The sequence below is a fragment of the Brachionichthys hirsutus genome, chromosome 12 (genome assembly GCF_040956055.1).
Source record: "Brachionichthys hirsutus isolate HB-005 chromosome 12, CSIRO-AGI_Bhir_v1, whole genome shotgun sequence".
NCBI lineage: Eukaryota > Metazoa > Chordata > Actinopteri > Lophiiformes > Brachionichthyidae > Brachionichthys > Brachionichthys hirsutus.
The window spans coordinates 11067473-11087476 of record NC_090908.1 but is presented as its reverse complement, the minus strand read 5'-3'; the positions used below and the strand labels follow the sequence as shown (position 1 = coordinate 11087476).

At 42.6% G+C, this 20004-nt stretch overlaps 4 protein-coding genes across 4 annotated transcripts; all 4 read right to left on the bottom strand.

Annotated features, from left to right (window-relative positions):
* Positions 1 to 1715: 1715 nt before the first annotated feature.
* LOC137902289 (trace amine-associated receptor 13c-like) lies at positions 1716 to 2877 on the bottom strand. The gene is made up of 2 exons (XM_068746370.1): positions 2705 to 2877; positions 1716 to 2532 (listed from the first exon to the last, which is right to left on the bottom strand). Exons 1-2 carry the CDS (start codon positions 2875 to 2877, stop codon positions 1716 to 1718), a joined length of 990 nt encoding a protein of 329 aa, XP_068602471.1.
* A 3114-nt stretch (positions 2878 to 5991) lies between these two features.
* LOC137902312 (trace amine-associated receptor 13c-like) lies at positions 5992 to 7155 on the bottom strand. Its single transcript, XM_068746394.1, has 2 exons — positions 6983 to 7155; positions 5992 to 6808 (listed from the first exon to the last, which is right to left on the bottom strand). The coding sequence occupies exons 1-2, from the start codon at positions 7153 to 7155 to the stop codon at positions 5992 to 5994; spliced, it is 990 nt and encodes a 329-aa protein (XP_068602495.1).
* A 3060-nt stretch (positions 7156 to 10215) lies between these two features.
* On the bottom strand, positions 10216 to 11373 carry LOC137902263 (trace amine-associated receptor 13c-like). The gene is made up of 2 exons (XM_068746340.1): positions 11201 to 11373; positions 10216 to 11026 (listed from the first exon to the last, which is right to left on the bottom strand). The coding sequence occupies exons 1-2, from the start codon at positions 11371 to 11373 to the stop codon at positions 10216 to 10218; spliced, it is 984 nt and encodes a 327-aa protein (XP_068602441.1).
* A 2251-nt stretch (positions 11374 to 13624) lies between these two features.
* On the bottom strand, positions 13625 to 14788 carry LOC137902256 (trace amine-associated receptor 13c-like). The gene is made up of 2 exons (XM_068746335.1): positions 14612 to 14788; positions 13625 to 14437 (listed from the first exon to the last, which is right to left on the bottom strand). The coding sequence occupies exons 1-2, from the start codon at positions 14786 to 14788 to the stop codon at positions 13625 to 13627; spliced, it is 990 nt and encodes a 329-aa protein (XP_068602436.1).
* Between the last annotated feature and the right edge of the window lie 5216 nt (positions 14789 to 20004).

Sequence of the window (20004 nt, the reverse complement as noted above, 5' to 3'; positions counted from 1 at the left end):
AGGTAACGGGTACCATGGAAACAAAGAATTTGGTTTGATAGCATCAAGTCCAGCCTTTCTTCCTGTTCGACAGACGATGATCAGATTGGGCCAATCGCTGTCGCTGTAGCGTGAGCGACCCTGAGATGACATCTTTATTCCGTGTCTTCACCTTGAGCTCTCTGAGCTTTTATTTCTCTTCCAGCTTATGGTAGGATTCTCCACTGAGTCTCCTGACCTCAGGTGGATTATGATTGGTGTGCTGGCTCCGATGTTTCTGTACAGCTGTGTCATCACCTACTATTACGTCACACTAAAGGTGAATATCAGTGCGTTTAAACAACTACGCAACAACAAATCATTCTGAATGTAATTAAAGGGAATCATCACAGCAGGAGATTTAGACGCTGCCTTTTTCTGCAGCTGTTGGCAGTCTTTCACCCCCCCCCCCCACACAGCATTTGTACTACTAATGATGAACAGCAGGGGGAGACAAAGACCATTTGGATGGATCATGCTGCCTGCTAACTGTGCAACGTGCCAGCACACCTGTGCACCAGTTATGTGAAGCCCTCAGTGTGAAATATGGAACCATGATGTTCAGTAAATATGGATACGTAAATTTAGTCATTATCGATTAGAATTTTTAAGTAATGCTTCCCATGTAACCTGTGTTATCTGATTTGAACAATCTTTAGCACGTGTTTGAAAGTCCATCTGACAAGTGTACATTTTTTAAGCTCCCTTCATTTCCTGTTTCCTGTATCCAACTTTTGGATGAGAGCAAGCACGGCAGAAAATTTAAGGCCATAACTTGTGTTGGATGCTATTTCTATTTATTTATTATTTAATATTATTTACTTGAATAAGTTTGATTATTGATTGATGGAGTAGTTTGGTTTTCTTAACCTGATCAATTGAAAGGATTTATGTTATAATAACAGCAATAATCTATCCATATATTTTTACAACTATACAATTGAATATGCAATGTAGTGAACTTATGTACTAAGGACTTTCAATGGAAACAAGACCGCAAGGGCTTTTTTGAAATGCTCCTCTTCGACAGGATGTTTGACTGTACTTTTACTCTAACATTCTATCGAATAAATATATTCATCATCATCATATTTAACCGATCAAACGGAAAAATTCAGCAACATGGCAATAACAATAGCAACACACTGCAGTCAGGGAATTAATAATCTGTTGGCGGTGACTATTGAAAGTTATTTGAACTTTTTTTTTCCAAGCATGTGCTGAAATGTTCAACCCGGCTACATATGGCGCACAGGTTCAGCACTGGACAGCTCCATATGTAGCCGGCTATATATGGAGCTGTCCAGTGCTGAACCTGAAGGTGAACTTCAGCACTAGACAGCTCCATATGTAGCCGGCTACACATGGCACTCAGGATACATCAGGGTCACAGCAGATCATCCTTTCTCCATCTCACTCTGTCCTCTGCATCCTTCTCTGTCACACCAACCACCTGGCCTCCCACTTCTCCTCCTGCTGCCATCCTCAGCATCCTTCTCCCTATGTATCCTCAAAATTAGAGGAGGAGGTGAAGATCCAGATGACCTCTGCGTCCTTCAGTGGGAAATAACCAGGAGCTGTTTCAGGTTGCTTAAACCAATCTGACATTAAAAAAAACCTTGTGAAAGAGGAAGGTAAAAAAGAAAAAAGAAAAAAAAACTGATCCTAACCCTAACCCTTATCCACATTCTTTCTCTCTACAGTATTCTGGTATCACATGAATCACTCTGCAGGATCTTAAGTGTCACAATCAGTTCGATGGATTTTCTGAACCAGGGATAAAACAAGGCATAGATTAGAGGATTCAGACAAGAGTTAAAATAGACCAGGGTTATAATGAAGGAAAATAATGAAGCATCGATCATGGAGTCTTGGCCAGATAGCACAAAACAAAAATAAGGACACACACATATCAGAAACACAACGACAACGACTCCAAGAGTAATGGCTGCTTTCAGCTCTGATCTCTTAGCAGTTACTTTCACTGAACGCTTGATGGTGACAGATGTAACGTGAGACCTCATGGCATGAGCCTGAGACACAGCAACCACAAATACTCTCATATAAAGAACTACAATGACAGTGACAGGAAAGATAAAGGATAGAAACAGATCAACAAGTCCAGAAACATAATCTAGAGTAATTACACACTGTCCAACACAGGAGTTAAACCTGCCTGGCTGTTTAAGATTATCCTTCAGCAACAGACAGGGAACAAGAACTGAAAACATCCAACACAGACAAACACAGACATGAATTATTTTTATGGTAACTTTGGTAGAATAATGTAGAGGGTGACAAATAGCCACGTAGCGATCAATAGATATAAGAACCATGGTCCCTATTGAGGCAGTGGTGCTCATGTAGCCCAGAGCAAAATACACAACACATATGATGTCTCCCAGAAACCAGCAGCCATCAATGAGGTCAATTTGAAACAACATGAATAGACCCACGATGCAATCTGAGACAGCCAGAGAGAGGAGGAGGAGGTTGGTGGAGGTGTGGAGCTGCCTGGAGAGAAAAGAGAAATAAAGTTATCGTCATTTGTAGTATTATTATTCCAGCAGATTAAAACACAAAAGCATCATGATAGGAACATGAAAGTCTTCCTTCACATTCTGATATTCTACCATTTCATTCTGTGCAGAGACCAGTTTCAGAAAGCGATGAAATATTTACCTACTTGAAGTGTGAGATGGAGATGATGACCATCATGTTGAGAAACACAGTAACAATAGAGATGAAGGACAGTATGATATAAGTAAACAAGGATTCAAAGTAAGGAAGTATGACCTTCCTACAGGAGGAGTTGAGGAGCTGTGGAAAGCAAAGTTCATCTTCATCAAGAGAAGTCATCATCAGGAAGAGAGAGACGAGAAGCTGCTAAACTCTGTCAGCTTTCTGCCTGAAGCTTTCTGTGCTGACTGATATATCTCTTCTTCCTCCACATCTCTCCTCCCTCTTTCCCTCCATTGATGAACATGCACTGGAGACAGAGCAGTGTCTGACGAAAAGCGATGTGACTGCGGGGCAGAACTCCCCGGCAAAAACTCACCCGGAACGCGGAGCGGTTGCCCAAACAGCAGGTGAAGCATCTAGGTCCTTCTTAGGAGCTGAACGCAACCCCAGCATCACCCAAGGCAAACAATCCACCCAGTTACCATCCGACAGCGCTGCACGCAAAGCAGCCTTGAGCGAGCGGTGAAAACGTTCACATAAGCCGTTAGCCTGAGGATGGTACGCGGTAGTGCGGCGAACCTGTGTGCGCAGGGAACTCGCTGTTGCTGACCAGAGCTCTGAAGGGTGTGCAAGTAATGCCGCATTAGCAAGGGCAGATTTAGCCCCATCAAAGGCCTTGCACCGTTCTGGAGTCCGGTCGACCTGGCCCTTAGCCTTCTTCAACCTCAAAGCATCGTACAGTGGCTGCAGGAGATGAGCTGCGTGAGGGAGGAAACGGTTGTAAAAATTGACCATGCCCAGAAACTCCTGTAAGCCTTTAACAGAGACTGGGCGCGGAAAATCTGCCACCACCTGCACCTTAGAAGGCAATGGAACTGCGCCCTGCGATGAAATGCGGTGGCCCAAGAAATCCATCACCAGCAGTCCGAACTGGCTCTTAGCTGGGTTTACTATTAAGCCATGCTCGTCAATGCGCTGAAAAACCTGTGCAACAGGTGCTCCTCCGCTGAATTGCTGGCCACCAAAATGTCATCAAGGTAAACAAAAACAAACGGAGTGTCTGAAATTTTTCCGCTGCCCCCTTCAGGCCAAAAGGCATGCGCATGAACTCAAAAAGCCTGAACGGAGTAATGACTGCGGTCTTGGTCACATCCTCTGGACATACCGGAACCTGGTGATAACCGCGCACCAGGTCTACCGTTGAGAAAACACACACACTGGCAAACACACTGGCTCCAAAAAAGTAGGCTTGTAATAAAGTTTCAGTAATTTGGGTCTTTTTCCTTTCATTTATATATTTTTTTCTTTGCTTTTCTTTTATAATGATTGTGACCATCACCTGCCCTCTTGGCAGACTAGCCTATTCATATTGTATTAGTTTTATTACCTGCTTACCGCCATAGAGGGCTGTGCACACCACAGTGAACATACAACCTAGACAAACAAAAAGTGACAAATACACAGTGTTCTGAAAAGAGAGTGCAATGGATTTATTTGTGCTCCTTGATTATACCCCTTTGATCCATCAATAACCAAGAGTTGTCCCAATACATCAGGTTCTCATCAGCCTCGAGAGCAGTGCTTCTCAATTATTTTCTGCCACGCCCCCCCAGGAAGAAAAAAAACATTTCGCCCCCCCCCCCCCCCCGAAAAACCCCCACTCTTGTATCCTTATTAACATACAAAGAAATATGAGAAAGAAAGAAATATAGATCAACTTACAACAAATAATAACTTTATTACCATTTTTTTTAGTCTGCAACAGAAAATATTTGAAGTGCATCAATTTGCCTGACATTTTAATTCTTAAACTACAATTTATACAATTAAATAATAAATTAAATTAAATAAGATCAATAAATAATAATACATTAAAATTGATCAGCAACATTAACTAGGGAGCACAAAATATAAAACACTTTAACCTAGAAAACCAAAATGAAGAAAGAATTGTGCTTTTAGCAAAATGAGGAAGCCAGGTCTTTCTTCTTCTCCCACCTAGGGGGGCGCGCCCCACCATTTGAGAACCACTGCTCTAGAGGAAAGTCTGGCTCATCGAGTTCTCAGAAGATCTGAGGAAAAGAGAGAGAGCATAGTGAGAGCCACAAACACTAACCCAGCAACCTCCACTGACTCAGAGATCTGTGGGCGGAGTTAACTCTTAAATCAAGTTTTGATAGGTGCTGGCGTGGTGGACCTGGCATGCGTGAAACCTCCACCGAAGAAAGGGGCAGTCATCCCGGGCCCAACAATGGCAACATGAGCCCCCAAATCACCCCAAGCCGCCACAGCAACCCGAAAACGACCCCCGGGGCCCCAACGGAGCCACACGCAAAAGAACCAGCCCAGGGCCCGGGAGCGACAGTCACCAACAGAGCCGACGAAACCAAGGCCAGCGCAGCGGCCCACCAGCACCCTCCACCCATCCCGCACCTCCCACCAGCCCCCCTCCCCCCACCGACGCCCACCCCCACTACCCAACCCTGAGAACCGAATGGGCGTAGGCAACGCAGGGGCTTCAGCTCAACCTGACCCATATCCAGCCATTTGGGGAGAGAGTATTATTCCCTGGGACAGAGAGGAGGGAGCAAGAGGCCGGCCCACCAATCCTGAGCCCCAAGCCCAGCCCGCCAAATTCGATTTCATTGTGTGTGTCTGCAGATGATGATTAATAAAAGTATTTCATTTCAAGGCCCCGCATGCCGCGCCAAGGCCAAAAATTGTGAAAGCAACCCATACCCAGCAATAATCTATCCATGTCACAGCCTGTGCCACTCTCCACACCCACTTCCCTGCCTCCACAAATCCACCCTGCCATCAGCTAATTCCTGGCACCTGTGCTCCCGTCACCACCTGCAATGCATCCCTCATCAGCCCAGACAACACAACCCCGCCAGATCGTAGTGTCATGTTACCACTCCTTCCATCACACTTCCAGCGCCTGCCTCCCCGTGTACCGACCTTGCCTGATCCCGGAATCCCGTCTGCTCGCCCCCCCGCCTCGGTCCTGTCTGCCTGACCTGCATCCTTCTCTGTCACACCAACCACCTGGCCTCCCCCTTCTCCTCCTGCTGCCATCCTCAGCATCCTTCTCCCTTTGTATCCTCAAAATTAGAGGAGGAGGTGAAGATCCAGATGACCTCTGCGTCCTTCAGTGGGAAATAACCAGGAGCTGTTTCAGGTTGCTTAAACCAATCTGACATTAAAAAAAACCTTGTGAAAGAGGAAGGTTTAAAAACAAACAAAAATAAAACTGATCCTAACCCTAACCCTTATACACATTCTTTCTCTCTACAGTACTCTGGTGTCACATGAATCACTCTGCAGGATCTTAAGTGTCACAATTAGTTTGATGGATTTTCTGAACCAGGGGTAGAACAAGGCATAGATCAGAGGATTCAGACAAGAGTTAAAATAGAACAGAGTTAAGATGAAGGAAAGTGATGAAGCATTGAGCATGGAGTCTTGCCCAGAAAGTAAAACACAAAAAATAGGGCACACACATATCAGAAACACAACGACAACGACTCCAAGAGTAATGGCTGCTTTCAGCTCTGATCTCTTAGCAGTTACTTTCACTGAACACTTGATGGTGACAGATGTAATGTGAGACCTCATGGCACGAGCCTGAGACACAGCAACCACAAATACTCTCATATAAAGAACTACAATGACAGTGACAGGAATAATAAAGGATAAAATCATGTCAGCAAGTCCAGAAGCATAATCAAGAATAATTACACACTGACCGACACAGGAGTTAAACCTGCCTGGATGTCCCAGATTATCCTTCAGAATCAGACAGTGAACAAGAACACAAAACATCCAACACAGACAAATACAGACATTAATTCTTTTTATGGTAACTTTAGTAGAATAATGTAGAGGGTGACAAATAGCCACGTAGCGATCAATAGATATGAGAACCATGGTCCCTATTGAGGCAGCTGTACTCATGTAGCCCAGAGCAAAAGACACAACACATACGATGTCACCTGAAAACCAGCAGCCATCAATGAGGTCAATTTGAAACAATGTGAATAGACCCACGATGCAATCTGAGACAGCCAGAGAGAGGAGGAGGAGGTTGGTGGAGGTGTGGAGCTGCCTGGAGAGAAAAGAGAGAAATAAAGTCATCATCATTTGTAGTATTATCATTCCAGCAGATTAAAACACAAAAGCATCATGACAGGGACATGAAAGTCTTCCTTCACATTCTGATATTCTACCATTTCATTCTGTGCAGAGACCAGTTTCAGAAACCGATGAAATATTTACCTACTTGAAGTGTGAGATGGAGATGATGACCATCATGTTGAGAAACACAGTAACAATAGAGATGGAGGACAGTATGATATAAGTAAACAAGGATTCAAAGTAAGGAAGTATGACCTTCCTACAGGAGGAGTTGAGGAGCTGTGGAAAGCAAAGTTCATCTTCATCAAAGGATGACATAATCAGGAAGAGATGAGAAGCTGCTAAACTCTGTCAGCCTTCTGCCTGAAGCTTTCTGTGCTGACTGATATATCTCTTCTTCCTCCACATCTCTCCTCCCTCTTTCCCTCCATTAACAGTTTATTTTCAGTAGCAGTAACGTAAGTCCTGTCCTTTAATTACGTTACCATTTTTAATGGAAAACCTTCCTGTGAGGCTTTACTTAATCAAAAAAAAGAGGAAATCCCTTCTCCTCTCCTGGCTGGCGGTGCTGTAACCGGATAATGTGTCTGTCAGAGTAACTGAACAACAGATGAAAGTGACCGTGACCATCCTGGAGGAACTGGACCACCTTTGCATCTTGCTTGGCTTCCAAGTACAACATCTAGTAGTAACGAGGACACTTGAAAAACACAAAAACTGGAGAAGAACGAATCAGAAATCTGCTTTTCAGAATTGCTTTTAAAGTATTAGTAATGTTTTTTTCATAATGAAATTAATTATCTTTTATGTATTTTCTTTTAACATCTCTGTGGGTCTGTGACTACTACTACTACTACTACTACTACCGCTACTACTGTATTTTCGGCTTGTACCGTGAGGGGTTGCCACAGCAAATCAAGTTTCTCCACTTCACCCTGTCATCTGCATCGTCCTCCCCAACACCAGACACTCTTATGTCCTCCCTCACTACGTCCATGTATCTTCTTCTCCTGGGTCGACCTCACTGCAGATCACGATGTCATCTGCAAACACCATATTCCAAGGAGCTTTCTGTCTCACCTCTAGTCTAACCCGTCATATATCTCATGGACTACTCTGACATGCTTCTCTGCCACTCCAGACTTCCTCATGCAGTACGACAGATCCTCTCGGCACCTTGTCATAGACTTTCTCTAGATCTACAAAGACAAAATACAGCTCTTTCTGACCTTCCCTGTACTTCTCCATTACTAGCCTCAACGCAAGCATTGCTTCTGTGGTACTCTTCCTCGGCATAAAGCCATAGTGCTGCTCACAAATACTTACTTCTGTCCTTAGTCTAGCCTCAAACACCTTCTCCCATAACTTCATCGTATGACTCAATCTCCCCCCCCCCTGTAGTTTCCACAATTCTGTATGTCTCCCTTCTTCTTGAAAATGGTCACCAGCACACTTCTGCTCCATTCCTCTGGCATCTTTTTCACCTCTCGGATTGTATTAAACAACCCCGTTAAAAACGCTACAGCTTCCTCTCCGAGACACTTCGAGACCTCCACAGGTATGTCATCTGGGCCAACTGCCCATTCTTCATCCTCTTTATTGCCTTTCTAACTTCGACCTTGCTAATCTTTGGTACTTCCTGGTCCACAACAGGCCTCCTTATCTCCTTTCCTTCCAGAGGTCACACCCAGTACTCTCCTCCCTGTCTCCCTGATCACCTTAGCTGTTGTATTCCAGTCTTCTGGATGCCTCTCTTGCCCACCCAAACCCTGTCTCACCTCTTCCCTGAAAGCCAGCTTGACTCTGCTACACAAATAAAATTATTCTAACTTTGATCCAATCTCGTCAACCACAAGTTAATGATCAATAGGCAATCACAATAGCCAATCGTTGAATTCAACAAGAGCGTTCTCTGCAGGTCACAACATGGAAACAGATTTTTCATTTTCATATATTTTCAGTGTGTGTCTGTAGATAGGAACATTATATAGCTGTTTTTAATTCAGATAAATATACCATATAAATGAAGGTTAAGTCATGCTTTATTCATAAAACAGGGTTAAAGCCATTAATAGTGCTGAATTACAGTAATGCAGACAATATAAAATTACACGGAGGTTTTGTCACAAATGAACGATAGTGATGATGACAAATTGAATGAGAACTCATTCAGTGTCTTTTCTGACATTAAAAGTGACCCTGATTTGTTTTCGTCACCTAGCTAGACTTTGTAATTGACAGGCTCAACAAGATATTTGGTTTCTATATTTGTTTGCTCGCTCTCAACCTCCCTCTCGCCTCCAAGTCACACCTTGCATATCGATTCAACCACTAGATTGTGCTGCGTGAACTTTAATAAGCAATGAGTTTAGGCCCCATGAAACATCATACATAAAATGAAGCCAAGATGAAGAGTGATGAATATGAGTAAGTTACTGCTCGGTTTTGTTTTCATCTCTTTGTTTGTTTGCAGAATGACTGGGGTGACCCCTTGGAAGGGGTAGATGTGAACAGATTCTGAAATGATGCAACATCAAGAACTGTAAAACGTTTCCTTTCATGCAGTTCAGCTCAAGATAATATGACGTTACATCACTCTGAGTTAAAAGACTACCTGATATTAGAAAAATATTAATCTCTAGTGTGCAATCGAACTTCAAGGTCACTCAATTTGAAAACATGAAATCTTTCAGCTCCTCCCATTCAGGGTCACAGCACATCATCCTTTCTCCATCTCACTCTGTCCTCTGCATCCTTCCCCGTCACACCAACCACCTGGCCTTCCCCCTTCTCCTCATGCTGCCATCCTCAGCATCCTTCTCCCTATGTATCCGCAAAATTAGAGGAGGTGATGATCCAGATGACCTCTGCGTACTTCAGTGGGAAATAACCAGGAGCTGTTTCAAGTTGCGGGCGCGGTGGCGCAGTGGTGAGCACTGTTGCCTCACAGCGAGGTGGTTGCAGGTTCGTCTCCGACTTGTGGCCATTCTGTGAGGAGTTTGCATGTTTTCCCAGTGTCTGCGTGAGTTCTCTCCGGGTTCTCCGGCTTCCTCCCACCTCCAAAGACATGCAGCCTAGGCTAAAGACACTAAATTGCCCGTAGGTGTGAGTGTGTGTGTGGCTGATTGTCTGTCTCTGTGTTGCCCTGCGATGGACTGGCGGCTTGTCCAGGGTGTACCCCGCCTCTCGCCCGTTGACTGCTGGGATTGGCTCCAACTTGGCCCGCGACCCGATGACGGAATAAGCGGTTGGATAATGAATGAATGAATGTTTCAAGTTGCTTAAAACCAATCCCACATAAAAAAAAAGCCTTGTGAAAGAGGAAGGTTTAAAAAAATAAGTGGTCCTAACCCTAAGCTTTATCCACATTATCTCGCTCTACAGTATTCTGGTGTCACATGAATCACTCTGCAGGATCTTAAGTGTCACAATCAGTTTGATGGATTTCCTGAACCAGGGATAAAACAAGGCATAGATCAGAGGATTCAGACAAGAGTTAAAACAGAGCAGAGTTAAGACAGGAGATGTAGCATGGAGCATGGAGCCGTGGCCAGACATCACAATACAAAAAAAAGGGCACACACATATCAGAAACACAACGACAACAACTCCAAGAGTAATGGCTGCTTTCAGCTCTGATCTCTTAGCAGTTACTTTCACTGAACGCTTGATGGTGACAGATGTAACGTGAGACCTCATGGCACGAGCCTGAGACACAGCAACCACAAATACTCTCATATAAAGAACTACAATGACAGTGACAGGAATAATAAAGGATAAAATCGTATCAGCAAGTCCAGAAGCAAAATCTAGAATAATTACACACTGACCAACGCAGGAGTTAAACCTGCCTGGTTTCTCCAGGTTATCTTTCAGAAACAGACAGTGAACAAGAATAGAAAACATCCAACAGAGACAAATACAGACATGAATTATTTTAATGGTAACTTTAGTAGAATAATGTAGAGGGTCACAAATAGCCACGTAGCGGTCAATAGATATGAGAACCATGGTTCCTACTGAGGAAGCTGTCATAACATGGCCCAGAACTGAATATACAACACATATTATGTCACCTGAAAACCAGCAGCCATCAATGAGGTCAATTTGAAACACAATGAATAGACCCACGATGCAATCTGAGACAGCCAGAGAGAGGAGGAGGAGGTTGGTGGAGGTGTGGAGCTGCCTGGAGAGAAAAGAGAGAAAGAAAGTCATCATCATTTGTAGTATTATCATTCCAGCAGATTAAAACACAAAAGCATCATGACAGGAACATGAAAGTCTTCCTTCACATTCTGATATTCTACCATTTCATTCTGTGCAGAGACCAGTTTCAGAAAGCGATGAAATATTTACCTACTTGAAGTGTGAGATGGAGATGATGACCATCATGTTGAGAATCACAGTAACAATACAGATTAAGGACAGTATGATATAAGTAAACAAGGATTCAAAGTAAGGAAGTATGACCTTCCTACAGGAGGAGTTGAGGAGCTGTGGAAAGCAAAGTTCATCTTCATCGAGAGAAGTCATCATCAGGAAGAGAGAGACGAGAAGCTGCTAAACTCTGTCAGCTTTCTGCCTGAAGCTTTCTGTGCTGACTGATATATCTCTTCTTCCTCCACATCTCTCCTCCCTCTTTCCCTCCATTGACAGTTTATTTTCAGTAGCAGTAACTTCAGTCCTGTCCTTTAATTACGTCACCATTTTTAATGGCAAACCTTCTGCTCTCCTGGCTGGCGGCGCTGCAACCGGATAGTGTGTCTGTCAGAGTAACTGAACAACAGATTCAATCGTTTAAAATGTATAAATCTCCGTTTGTACTCGAAAATGACATCATACATGGAGTCAGGCATTGTTCGAGCTTCATGCACGTTTAATTATGTTTTTTTTTAAGTGACCGTGACCATCCTGGAGGAACTGGACCACCTTTGCAACTTGTTTGGCTTCCAAGTACAACATCTAGTAGTAACGAGGACACTTGAAAAACACAAAAACTGGAGAAGAACGAATCAGAAATCTGCTTTTCAGAATTGCTTTGAAAGTATTAGTATTTTTTTTAAATAATGAAATTAATTATCTTTTATGTATTTTCTTTTAACATCTCTGTGGGTCTGTGACTACTACTACTACTACTACTGCTACTACTGTATTTTCGGCTTGTCCTGTGAGGGGTTGCCACAGCAAATCAAGTTTCTCCCCTTCACCCTGTCATCTGCATCGTCCTCCCCAACACCAGACACTCTCATGTCCTCCCCGACACCAGACACTCTCATGTTCTCCCTCACTACGTCCATGTATCGTCTTCTCCTGGGTCGACCTCACTGCAGATCACAATGTCATCTGCAAACACCATATTCCAAGGAGCTTTCTGTCTCAGCTCTAGTCTAACCCGTCATACATCTTTTGGACTACTCTGACATGCTTCTCTGCCACTCCAGACTTCCTCATGCAGTACGACAGATCCTCTCTGGGCACCCTGTCATAGACTTTCTCTAGATATACAAAGACAAAATACAGCTCTTTCTGACCTTCCCTGTAGTTCTCCATGACTAGCCTCAACGCAAGCATTGCTTCTTCACTTGACTTCACTTCACTATTATTGATTTGTCCCTCGGAGGGCAATTTGGTTTACAGCAGTTCCACACACTTTCTACAACATTTAAGGGACATGTAAGACAAGAGTTACAACGTTTAAGGGACATGTAAGACAAGAATTAAGAGCAGCATCTGTGATACTCTTCCTCGGCATAAAGCCATAGTGCTGCTCACAAATACTTACTTCTGTCCTTAGTCTAGCCTCAAACACCTTCTCCCATAACTTCATCGTATGACTCAATCTCCCCCCCCCCCTGTAGTTTCCACAATTCTGTATGTCTTCCTTCTTCTTTAAAATGGTCACCAGCACACTTCCGCTCCATTCCTCTGGCACCTTTTTCACCTCTCGGATTGTATTAAACAACCCCGTTAAAAACGCTACAGCTTCCTCTCCTAGACATTTCGAGACCTCCACAGGTATGTCATCTGGGCCAACTGCCCATTCTTCATCCTCTTTATTGCCTTTCTAACTTCGACCTTGCTAATCTTTGGTACTTCCTGGTCCACAACAGGCCTCCTTATCTCCTTTCCTTCCAGAGGTCACACCCAGTACTCTCCTACCTGTCTCCCTGATCACCTTAGCTGTTGTATTCCAGTCTTCTGGATGCCTCTCTTGCCCACCCAAACCCTGTCTCACCTCTTCCCTGAAAGCCAGCTTGACTCTGCTACACAAATAAAATTATTCTAACTTTGATCCCATCTCGTCAACCACAAGTTAATGATCAATAGGCAATCACAATAGCCAATCGTTGAATTCAACAAGAGCGTTCTCTGCAGGTCACAACATGGAAACAGATTTTTCATTTTCATATATTTGTGTCTGTAGACAGGAACATTATATAGCTGTTTTTAATTCAGATAAATATACCATATAAATGAAGGTTAAGTCATGCTTTATTCATAAAACAGGGTTAAAGCCATTAATAGTGCTGAATTACAGTAATGCAGACAATATAAAATTACACGGAGGTTTTGTCACAAATGAACGACAGTGATGATGACAAATTGAATGAGAACTCATTCAGTGTCTTTTCTGACATTAAAAGTGACCCTGATTTGTTTTTGTCACATAGCTAGACTTTGTAATTGACAGGCTCAACAAGATAAACATTTTTATATGTTATTATCTCACAACAATGCTGTATAATATGTTCCAAGCACCTTTCCTTTATGTCATATTCTCTTTCTACAGGATGTGTGTGTCACATGAGTCTGCCTGGAGGATCTTGAGGGTAACAATAATTTTGATGGATTTTCTGAACCAGGGGTAAAACAATGCATAGATCAGCGGATTTAGAAAAGAATTCAAATAGAACAGACATATGATGAATGCAAACGAAGAAGCATCGAGCATGGAGTCTTGGCCAGAAAGTAAGACACTGAAATAAGGGCACACACATATCAGAAACACAACGACAACAACTCCAAGAGTAATGGCTGCTTTCAGCTCTGATCTCTTAGCAGTTGCTTTCACTGAACGCTTGATGGTGACAGATGTAACGTGAGACCTCATGGCACGAGCCTGAGACACAGCCACCATAAATACTCTCATATAAAGAACTACAATGACAGTGACAGGAATAATAAAGGATAGAAACAGATCAACAAGTCCAGAAACATAATCAAGAATAATAACACACTGACCAACACAGGAGTTAAACCTGCCTGGTTTCTCCAGGTTATCTTTCAGCATCAGACAGTGAACAAGAACAGAAAACATCCAACAGAGACAAACACAAACATTAATTCTTTTTACAGTGACTTTGTTAGAATAATGTAGAGGGTCACAAATAGCCACGTAGCGGTCAACAGATATGAGAACCATGGTCCCTATTGAGGCAGAGGTGATGATATAGTCCAGGCCAAAATACACAACACACATGACATCACCCAAAAACCAGCAGCCATCTAAGAGTATAATTTGAAAAACCATGATGAGACCCACGATGCAATCTGAGACAGCCAGAGAGAGGAGGAGGAGGTTGGTGGAGGTGTGGAGCTGCCTGGAGAGAAAAGAGAGAAATAAAGTCATCATCATTTGTAGTATTTTCATTCCAGCAGATTAAAACCCAAAAGCATCATGACAGGAACATGAAAGTCTTCCTTCACATTCTGATATTCTACCATTTCATTCTGTGCAGAGACCAGCTTCAGAAACCGATTAAATATTTACCTGCTTGAAGTGTGAGATGGAGATGATGACCATCATGTTGAGAATCACAGTGACAATAGAGATGGAGGACAGTGTGATGTAAGCTAGTATGGATACAAAGTAAGGATGTAAGATTTTTCTGCAGGAGGAGTTGAGGAGCTGTGGAAAGCAAAGTTCATCCTCATCAAATGTTGTCATCACCAGAAAGAGATGAGAAGCTGCTAAACTCTGTCAGCCTTCTGCCTGAAGCTTTTTGTCCCAACTGTTTTATCTTCCTCAGCACTCCTCTTCCCTCTTTACCTCAGCTTCACATTAATTTCAGAGGGAGTGACCCAAACGTTTTCCTTTCATTACATCACCTGCTTACATCAGCCCAATAACCGTAACCCCATTGACAGTTAAAGTGGAAGCAATACTTCTATTTTGACTGTCTATGGCAGGGGTGTCAAACTCATTTTCTCCAAGGGCCATATTAGCATTATGTTTGCCCTCCAAAGGCCAAATGTAAACCGTAACACAGTAAAAAATGTAACTAAATGTAATGTCATTTAATGTAAAATAAATGTAACTACTCCTTAACATGCTGTTAAATAACTATTTATTTTTTAATTTAACTCTTTAGCTGTCCAGTGCTGATCCTGAGCGCCATATGTAGTCAACATTTCAGCACATGAAGGAAAAAACAAAAAAGTTCAAATAACTTTCAATCGTCACCGCCAGCAGATTATTAATTTCCTGACTGCAGCGTGTTGCTATTGTTATTGCCATGTTGCTGAATTTTCCGTTTGATCAGTTCACTACTTCACTACAAACATTGCATATTCAATTGTATAGTTGTAAAAATATATGGATAGATTATTGCTGTTATTATAACATAAATCATTTCAATTGATCAGGTGAAGAAAACCACACTACTCCATCGATCAATAATCAAACTTATTCAAGTAAATAATATTAAATAATAAAGAAAGAAAAATATCATCCAACACAAGTTATGGCATTAACTTTGTTCAAAACTCTTGTCACAGTTGAGAGGGGCAGAACTGCAGAACAACCAAGAAATGTGGGCTGTTAAGAACACGTGTGACAGATGCAGCATTTTACAAAAACAAATGTCTACACACAGCTCTTGGGGGCCACAGAAAATGACTTGGAGGGCCACATTTGGCCCCCGGGCCTTGAATTTGACACATGTAGTCTATGGGGTTGGGGTTTTGGGACTCATTAGCAGGTGAGAGGGTGTGGAGGTGACTCGGTATGTGAAAGACAGATAGGAATTAGATCCCTACAGGAGTGCAGTATTGAACTGATGGCTCTCTCTATTCCAGTAGCATATATCACCAAACAAGAGGAGTTTGCCCAAAGAAGACTGGAGACGTGAGAGGCATCAGTGTATATTTTATAGTGCATGTATCCAAAAGAGATTCTGACTGACCGGGCACCTTGCTCACGTCTCATACAATGAGGGAACTTAGCAGTTTATTGGGCCCAGAATCTATTCAGACCAGCATGCATCCACAGACTAATGGTCTAATGGGGGCATCTGGATAAGGCTTTGCAGGACAAGTTTATTCTCAATGTCAAATAAAATTGCAATTACAAATATCCATGTGCTACTTGCATTTTGGGAGGTTTCCCCATTTTATCCCTTGTTCGGTAGGAAACCAGGACCGGGTAGGACCTGGTTCAAGAAAGCTGGCAAGCTCCAGTGAAAATGTAATTCAATCTGTCCTGAGCCCAAACCTCCACATACTCGGGCATTGTCCTTGGAGGATTTGTTCCAGGCCCAGGAATGCCAACAGCAACTGAATAACAGATGTGCGTGGCTGAGACAATTTACACTGGAAGATAAGGTGCTTGTATTTCCTTCAACATTCAGCTCTAGGTTGCTCAAGTGGAAAGGCTAGGCCAGGGGCCTCCCCAGCCTAGTTTGTTCAGTGGGAGTATGGCTGGGGCATAATTTTGGGCTTGGTATCAGGTGAGAGAGGGTAGTGTGTATTATTTTACACTGCATTCATCACTCACTATTTGATATTAAATAAAGATTGCTGTCGAAAAGTCATAATTGCTGTGTATCACAGAGAGAATTACGGTTCCAAGAAAGGGTAGTGTTCCTCTCTTTCTCATTTTGATTTTGGAGACTTTACGGGACCCAAGAAAATCTGTGTCCTGGGAATGCAATACAAATACAAGAGTGAAGTGACTGTTATGCTATGAAGTAATGGAAGTATTGAAAGAGTTAAACAGAGCCTTGTGTAGCTTTGTTGTGCTGGTGATTAGGTATATAGTTCTGTCTGGGCAACAAAAAAGTAAATTGTAGACTCATGGCCAAACCAAAGAAATGTGCAATTGTGGTAGCTCTGTAGTGGGGATATGTTCCGACAAGATTTGGACAGGCTTGACTCATTCAGAGAGTCAATGACAACATTTATAATGTCAGTCATTGCTCGAGTTATGCAATTTATTTTCACAACACATTGAAACATGAAACCAACAAGACAGACAGACAAAAAGTGAGAAATAGACAGTGTTCTGAGGAAAACATGCAGTGGATTTATTTGTGCTTGTTGTTCTCCCACTTTGGGACTTACAGAAACACAACGACAACAACTCCAAGAGTAATGGCTGCTTTCAGCTCTGATCTCTTAGCAGTTACTTTCACTGAACGCTTGATGGTGACAGATGTAACGTGAGACCTCATGGCACGAGCCTGAGACACAGCAACCACAAATACTCTCATATAAAGAACTACAATGACAGTGACAGGAATAATAAAGGATAGAATCGTATCAGCAAGTCTAGAAGCATAATTCACATTAATTACACACTGACCAACACAGGAGTTAAACCTGCCTGGTTTCTCCAGATTATCTTTCAGAATCAGACAGTGAAAAAGAACAGAAAACATCCAACACAGACAAATACAAACATTAATTCTTTTTATGGTAACTTTAGTAGAATAATGTAGAGGGTGACAAATAGCCACGTAGCGATCAATAGATATGAGAACCATGGTTCCTACTGAGGCAGATGTACTCACAGATCCCATTGTAAATTCCACAACACATATTATGTCACCTGAAAACCAGCAGCCATCAATGAGGTCAATTTGAAACAACATGAATAGACCCACAATGCAATCTGAAACAGCCAGAGAGAGGAGGAGGAGGTTGGTGGAGGTGTGGAGCTGCCTGGAGAGAAAAGAGAGAAAGAAAGTCATCATCATTTGTAGTATTATCATTCCAGCAGATTAAACACAAAAGCATCATGACAGGAACATGAAAGTCTTCCTTCACATTCTGGTATTCTACCATTTCATTCTGTGCAGAGACCAGTTTCAGAAACCGATGAAATACTTGCCTACTTGAAGTGTGAGATGGAGATGATGACCATCATGTTGAGAATCACAGTGACAATAGAGATGGAGGACAGTATGATATAAGTAAACAAGGATTCAAAGTAAGGAAGTATGACCTTCCTACAGGAGGAGTTGAGGAGCTGTGGAAAGCAAAGTTCATCTTCATCAAGAGAAGTCATCATCAGGAAGAGACGAGAAGCTGCTAAACTCTGTCAGCCTTCTGCCTGAAGCTTTCTGTGCTGACTGATATATCTCTTCTTCCTCCACATCTCTCCTCCCTCTTTCCCTCCATTGACAGTTTATTTTCAGTAGCAGTAACTTCAGTCATGTCCTTTAATTACGTCACCATTTTTAATGGCAAACATTCTGCTCTCCTGGCTGGCGGCGCTGCAACCGGATAGTGTGTCTGTCAGAGTAACTGAACAACAGATTAAATCGTTTAAAATGTATAAATCTCCGTTTGTACTCAAAAATGACATCATACATGGAGTCAGGCATTGTTCGAGCTTCATGCACTTTTAATTATGTTTTTTTTTAAGTGACCGTGACCATCCTGGAGGAACTGGACCACCTTTGCAACTTGTTTGGCTTCCAAGTACAACATCTAGTAGTAACGAGGACACTTGACAAACACAAAAACCTGAGAAGAACGAATCAGAAATCTGCTTTTCAGAATTGCTTTGAAAATATTAGTATTTTTTTTAAATAATGAAATTAATTATCTTTTATGTATTTTCTTTTAACATCTCTGTGGGTCTGTGACTACTATTACTACTACTACTACTACTACTGTATTTTCGGCTTGTCCTGTGAAGGGTTGCCACAGCAAATCAAGTTTCTCCCCTTCACCCTGTCATCTGCATCGTCCTCCCCAACACCAGACACTCTCATGTCCTCCCTCACTACGTCCATGTATCTTCTTCTCCTGGGTCGACCTCACTGCAGATCACAATGTCATCTGCAAACACCATATTCCAAGGAGCTTTCTGTCTCACCTCTAGTCTAACCCGTCATACATCTCTTGGACTACTCTGATATGCTTCTCTGCCACTCCAGACTTCCTCATGCAGTACGACAGATCCTCTCTGGGCACCCTGTCATAGACTTTCTCTAGATCTACAAAGACAAAATACAGCTCTTTCTGACCTTCCCTGTAGTTCTCCATGACTAGCCTCAACGCAAGCATTGCTTCTTCACTTGACTTCACTTCACTATTATTGATTTGTCCCTCGGAGGGCAATTTGGTTTACAGCAGTTCCACACACTTTCTACAACATTTAAGGGACATGTAAGACAAGAGTTACAACGTTTAAGGGACATGTAAGACAAGAATTAAGAGCAGCATCTGTGATACTCTTCCTCGGCATAAAGCCATAGTGCTGCTCACAAATACTTACTTCTGTCCTTAGTCTAGCCTCAAACACCTTCTCCCATAACTTCATCGTATGACTCAATCTCCCCCCCCCCCTGTAGTTTCCACAATTCTGTATGTCTCCCTTCTTCTTGAAAATGGTCACCAGCACACTTCCGCTCCATTCCTCTGGCATCTTTTTCCATTCTAGGATTGTATTAAACAACCCCGTTAAAAACGCTACAGCTTCCTCTCCTAGACATTTCGAGACCTCCACAGGTATGTCATCTGGGCCAACTGCCCATTCTTCATCCTCTTTATTGGCTTTCTAACTTCGACCTTGCTAATCTTTGGTACTTCCTGGTCCACAACAGGCCTCCTTATCTCCTTTCCTTCCAGAGGTCACACCCAGTACTCTCCTCCCTGTCCTCCTGATCACCTTAGCTGTTGTATTCCAGTCTTCTGGATGCCTCTCTTGCCCACCCAAACCCTGTCTCACCTCTTCCCTGAAAGCCAGCTTGACTCTGCTACACAAATAAAATTATTCTAACTTTGATCCCATCTCGTCAACCACAAGTTAATGATCAATAGGCAATCACAATAGCCAATCGTTGAATTCAACAAGAGCGTTCTTTGCAGGTCACAACATGGAAACAGATTTTTCATTTTCATATATTTTCAGTGTGTGTCTGTAGATAGGAACAT

What these genes read in the sequence shown, in the direction of transcription:
- LOC137902289 (XM_068746370.1), bottom strand. Translation starts at nt 2,877, where the DNA reads ATGACTTCTCTTGATGAAGATGAACTTTGCTTTCCACAGCTCCTCAAC. An exon ending in ATCTCCATCTCACACTTCAA is followed by an intron (nt 2,533 to 2,704) that starts GTAGGTAAATAT and finishes TTTTCTCTCCAG; the next exon opens with GCAGCTCCACACCTCCACCA.
- LOC137902312 (XM_068746394.1), bottom strand. Translation starts at nt 7,155, where the DNA reads ATGTCATCCTTTGATGAAGATGAACTTTGCTTTCCACAGCTCCTCAAC. An exon ending in ATCTCCATCTCACACTTCAA is followed by an intron (nt 6,809 to 6,982) that starts GTAGGTAAATAT and finishes TTTTCTCTCCAG; the next exon opens with GCAGCTCCACACCTCCACCA.
- LOC137902263 (XM_068746340.1), bottom strand. Translation starts at nt 11,373, where the DNA reads ATGACTTCTCTCGATGAAGATGAACTTTGCTTTCCACAGCTCCTCAAC. An exon ending in ATCTCCATCTCACACTTCAA is followed by an intron (nt 11,027 to 11,200) that starts GTAGGTAAATAT and finishes TTTTCTCTCCAG; the next exon opens with GCAGCTCCACACCTCCACCA.
- LOC137902256 (XM_068746335.1), bottom strand. Translation starts at nt 14,788, where the DNA reads ATGACAACATTTGATGAGGATGAACTTTGCTTTCCACAGCTCCTCAAC. An exon ending in CCATCTCACACTTCAAGCAG is followed by an intron (nt 14,438 to 14,611) that starts GTAAATATTTAA and finishes CTCTCCAGGCAG; the next exon opens with CTCCACACCTCCACCAACCT.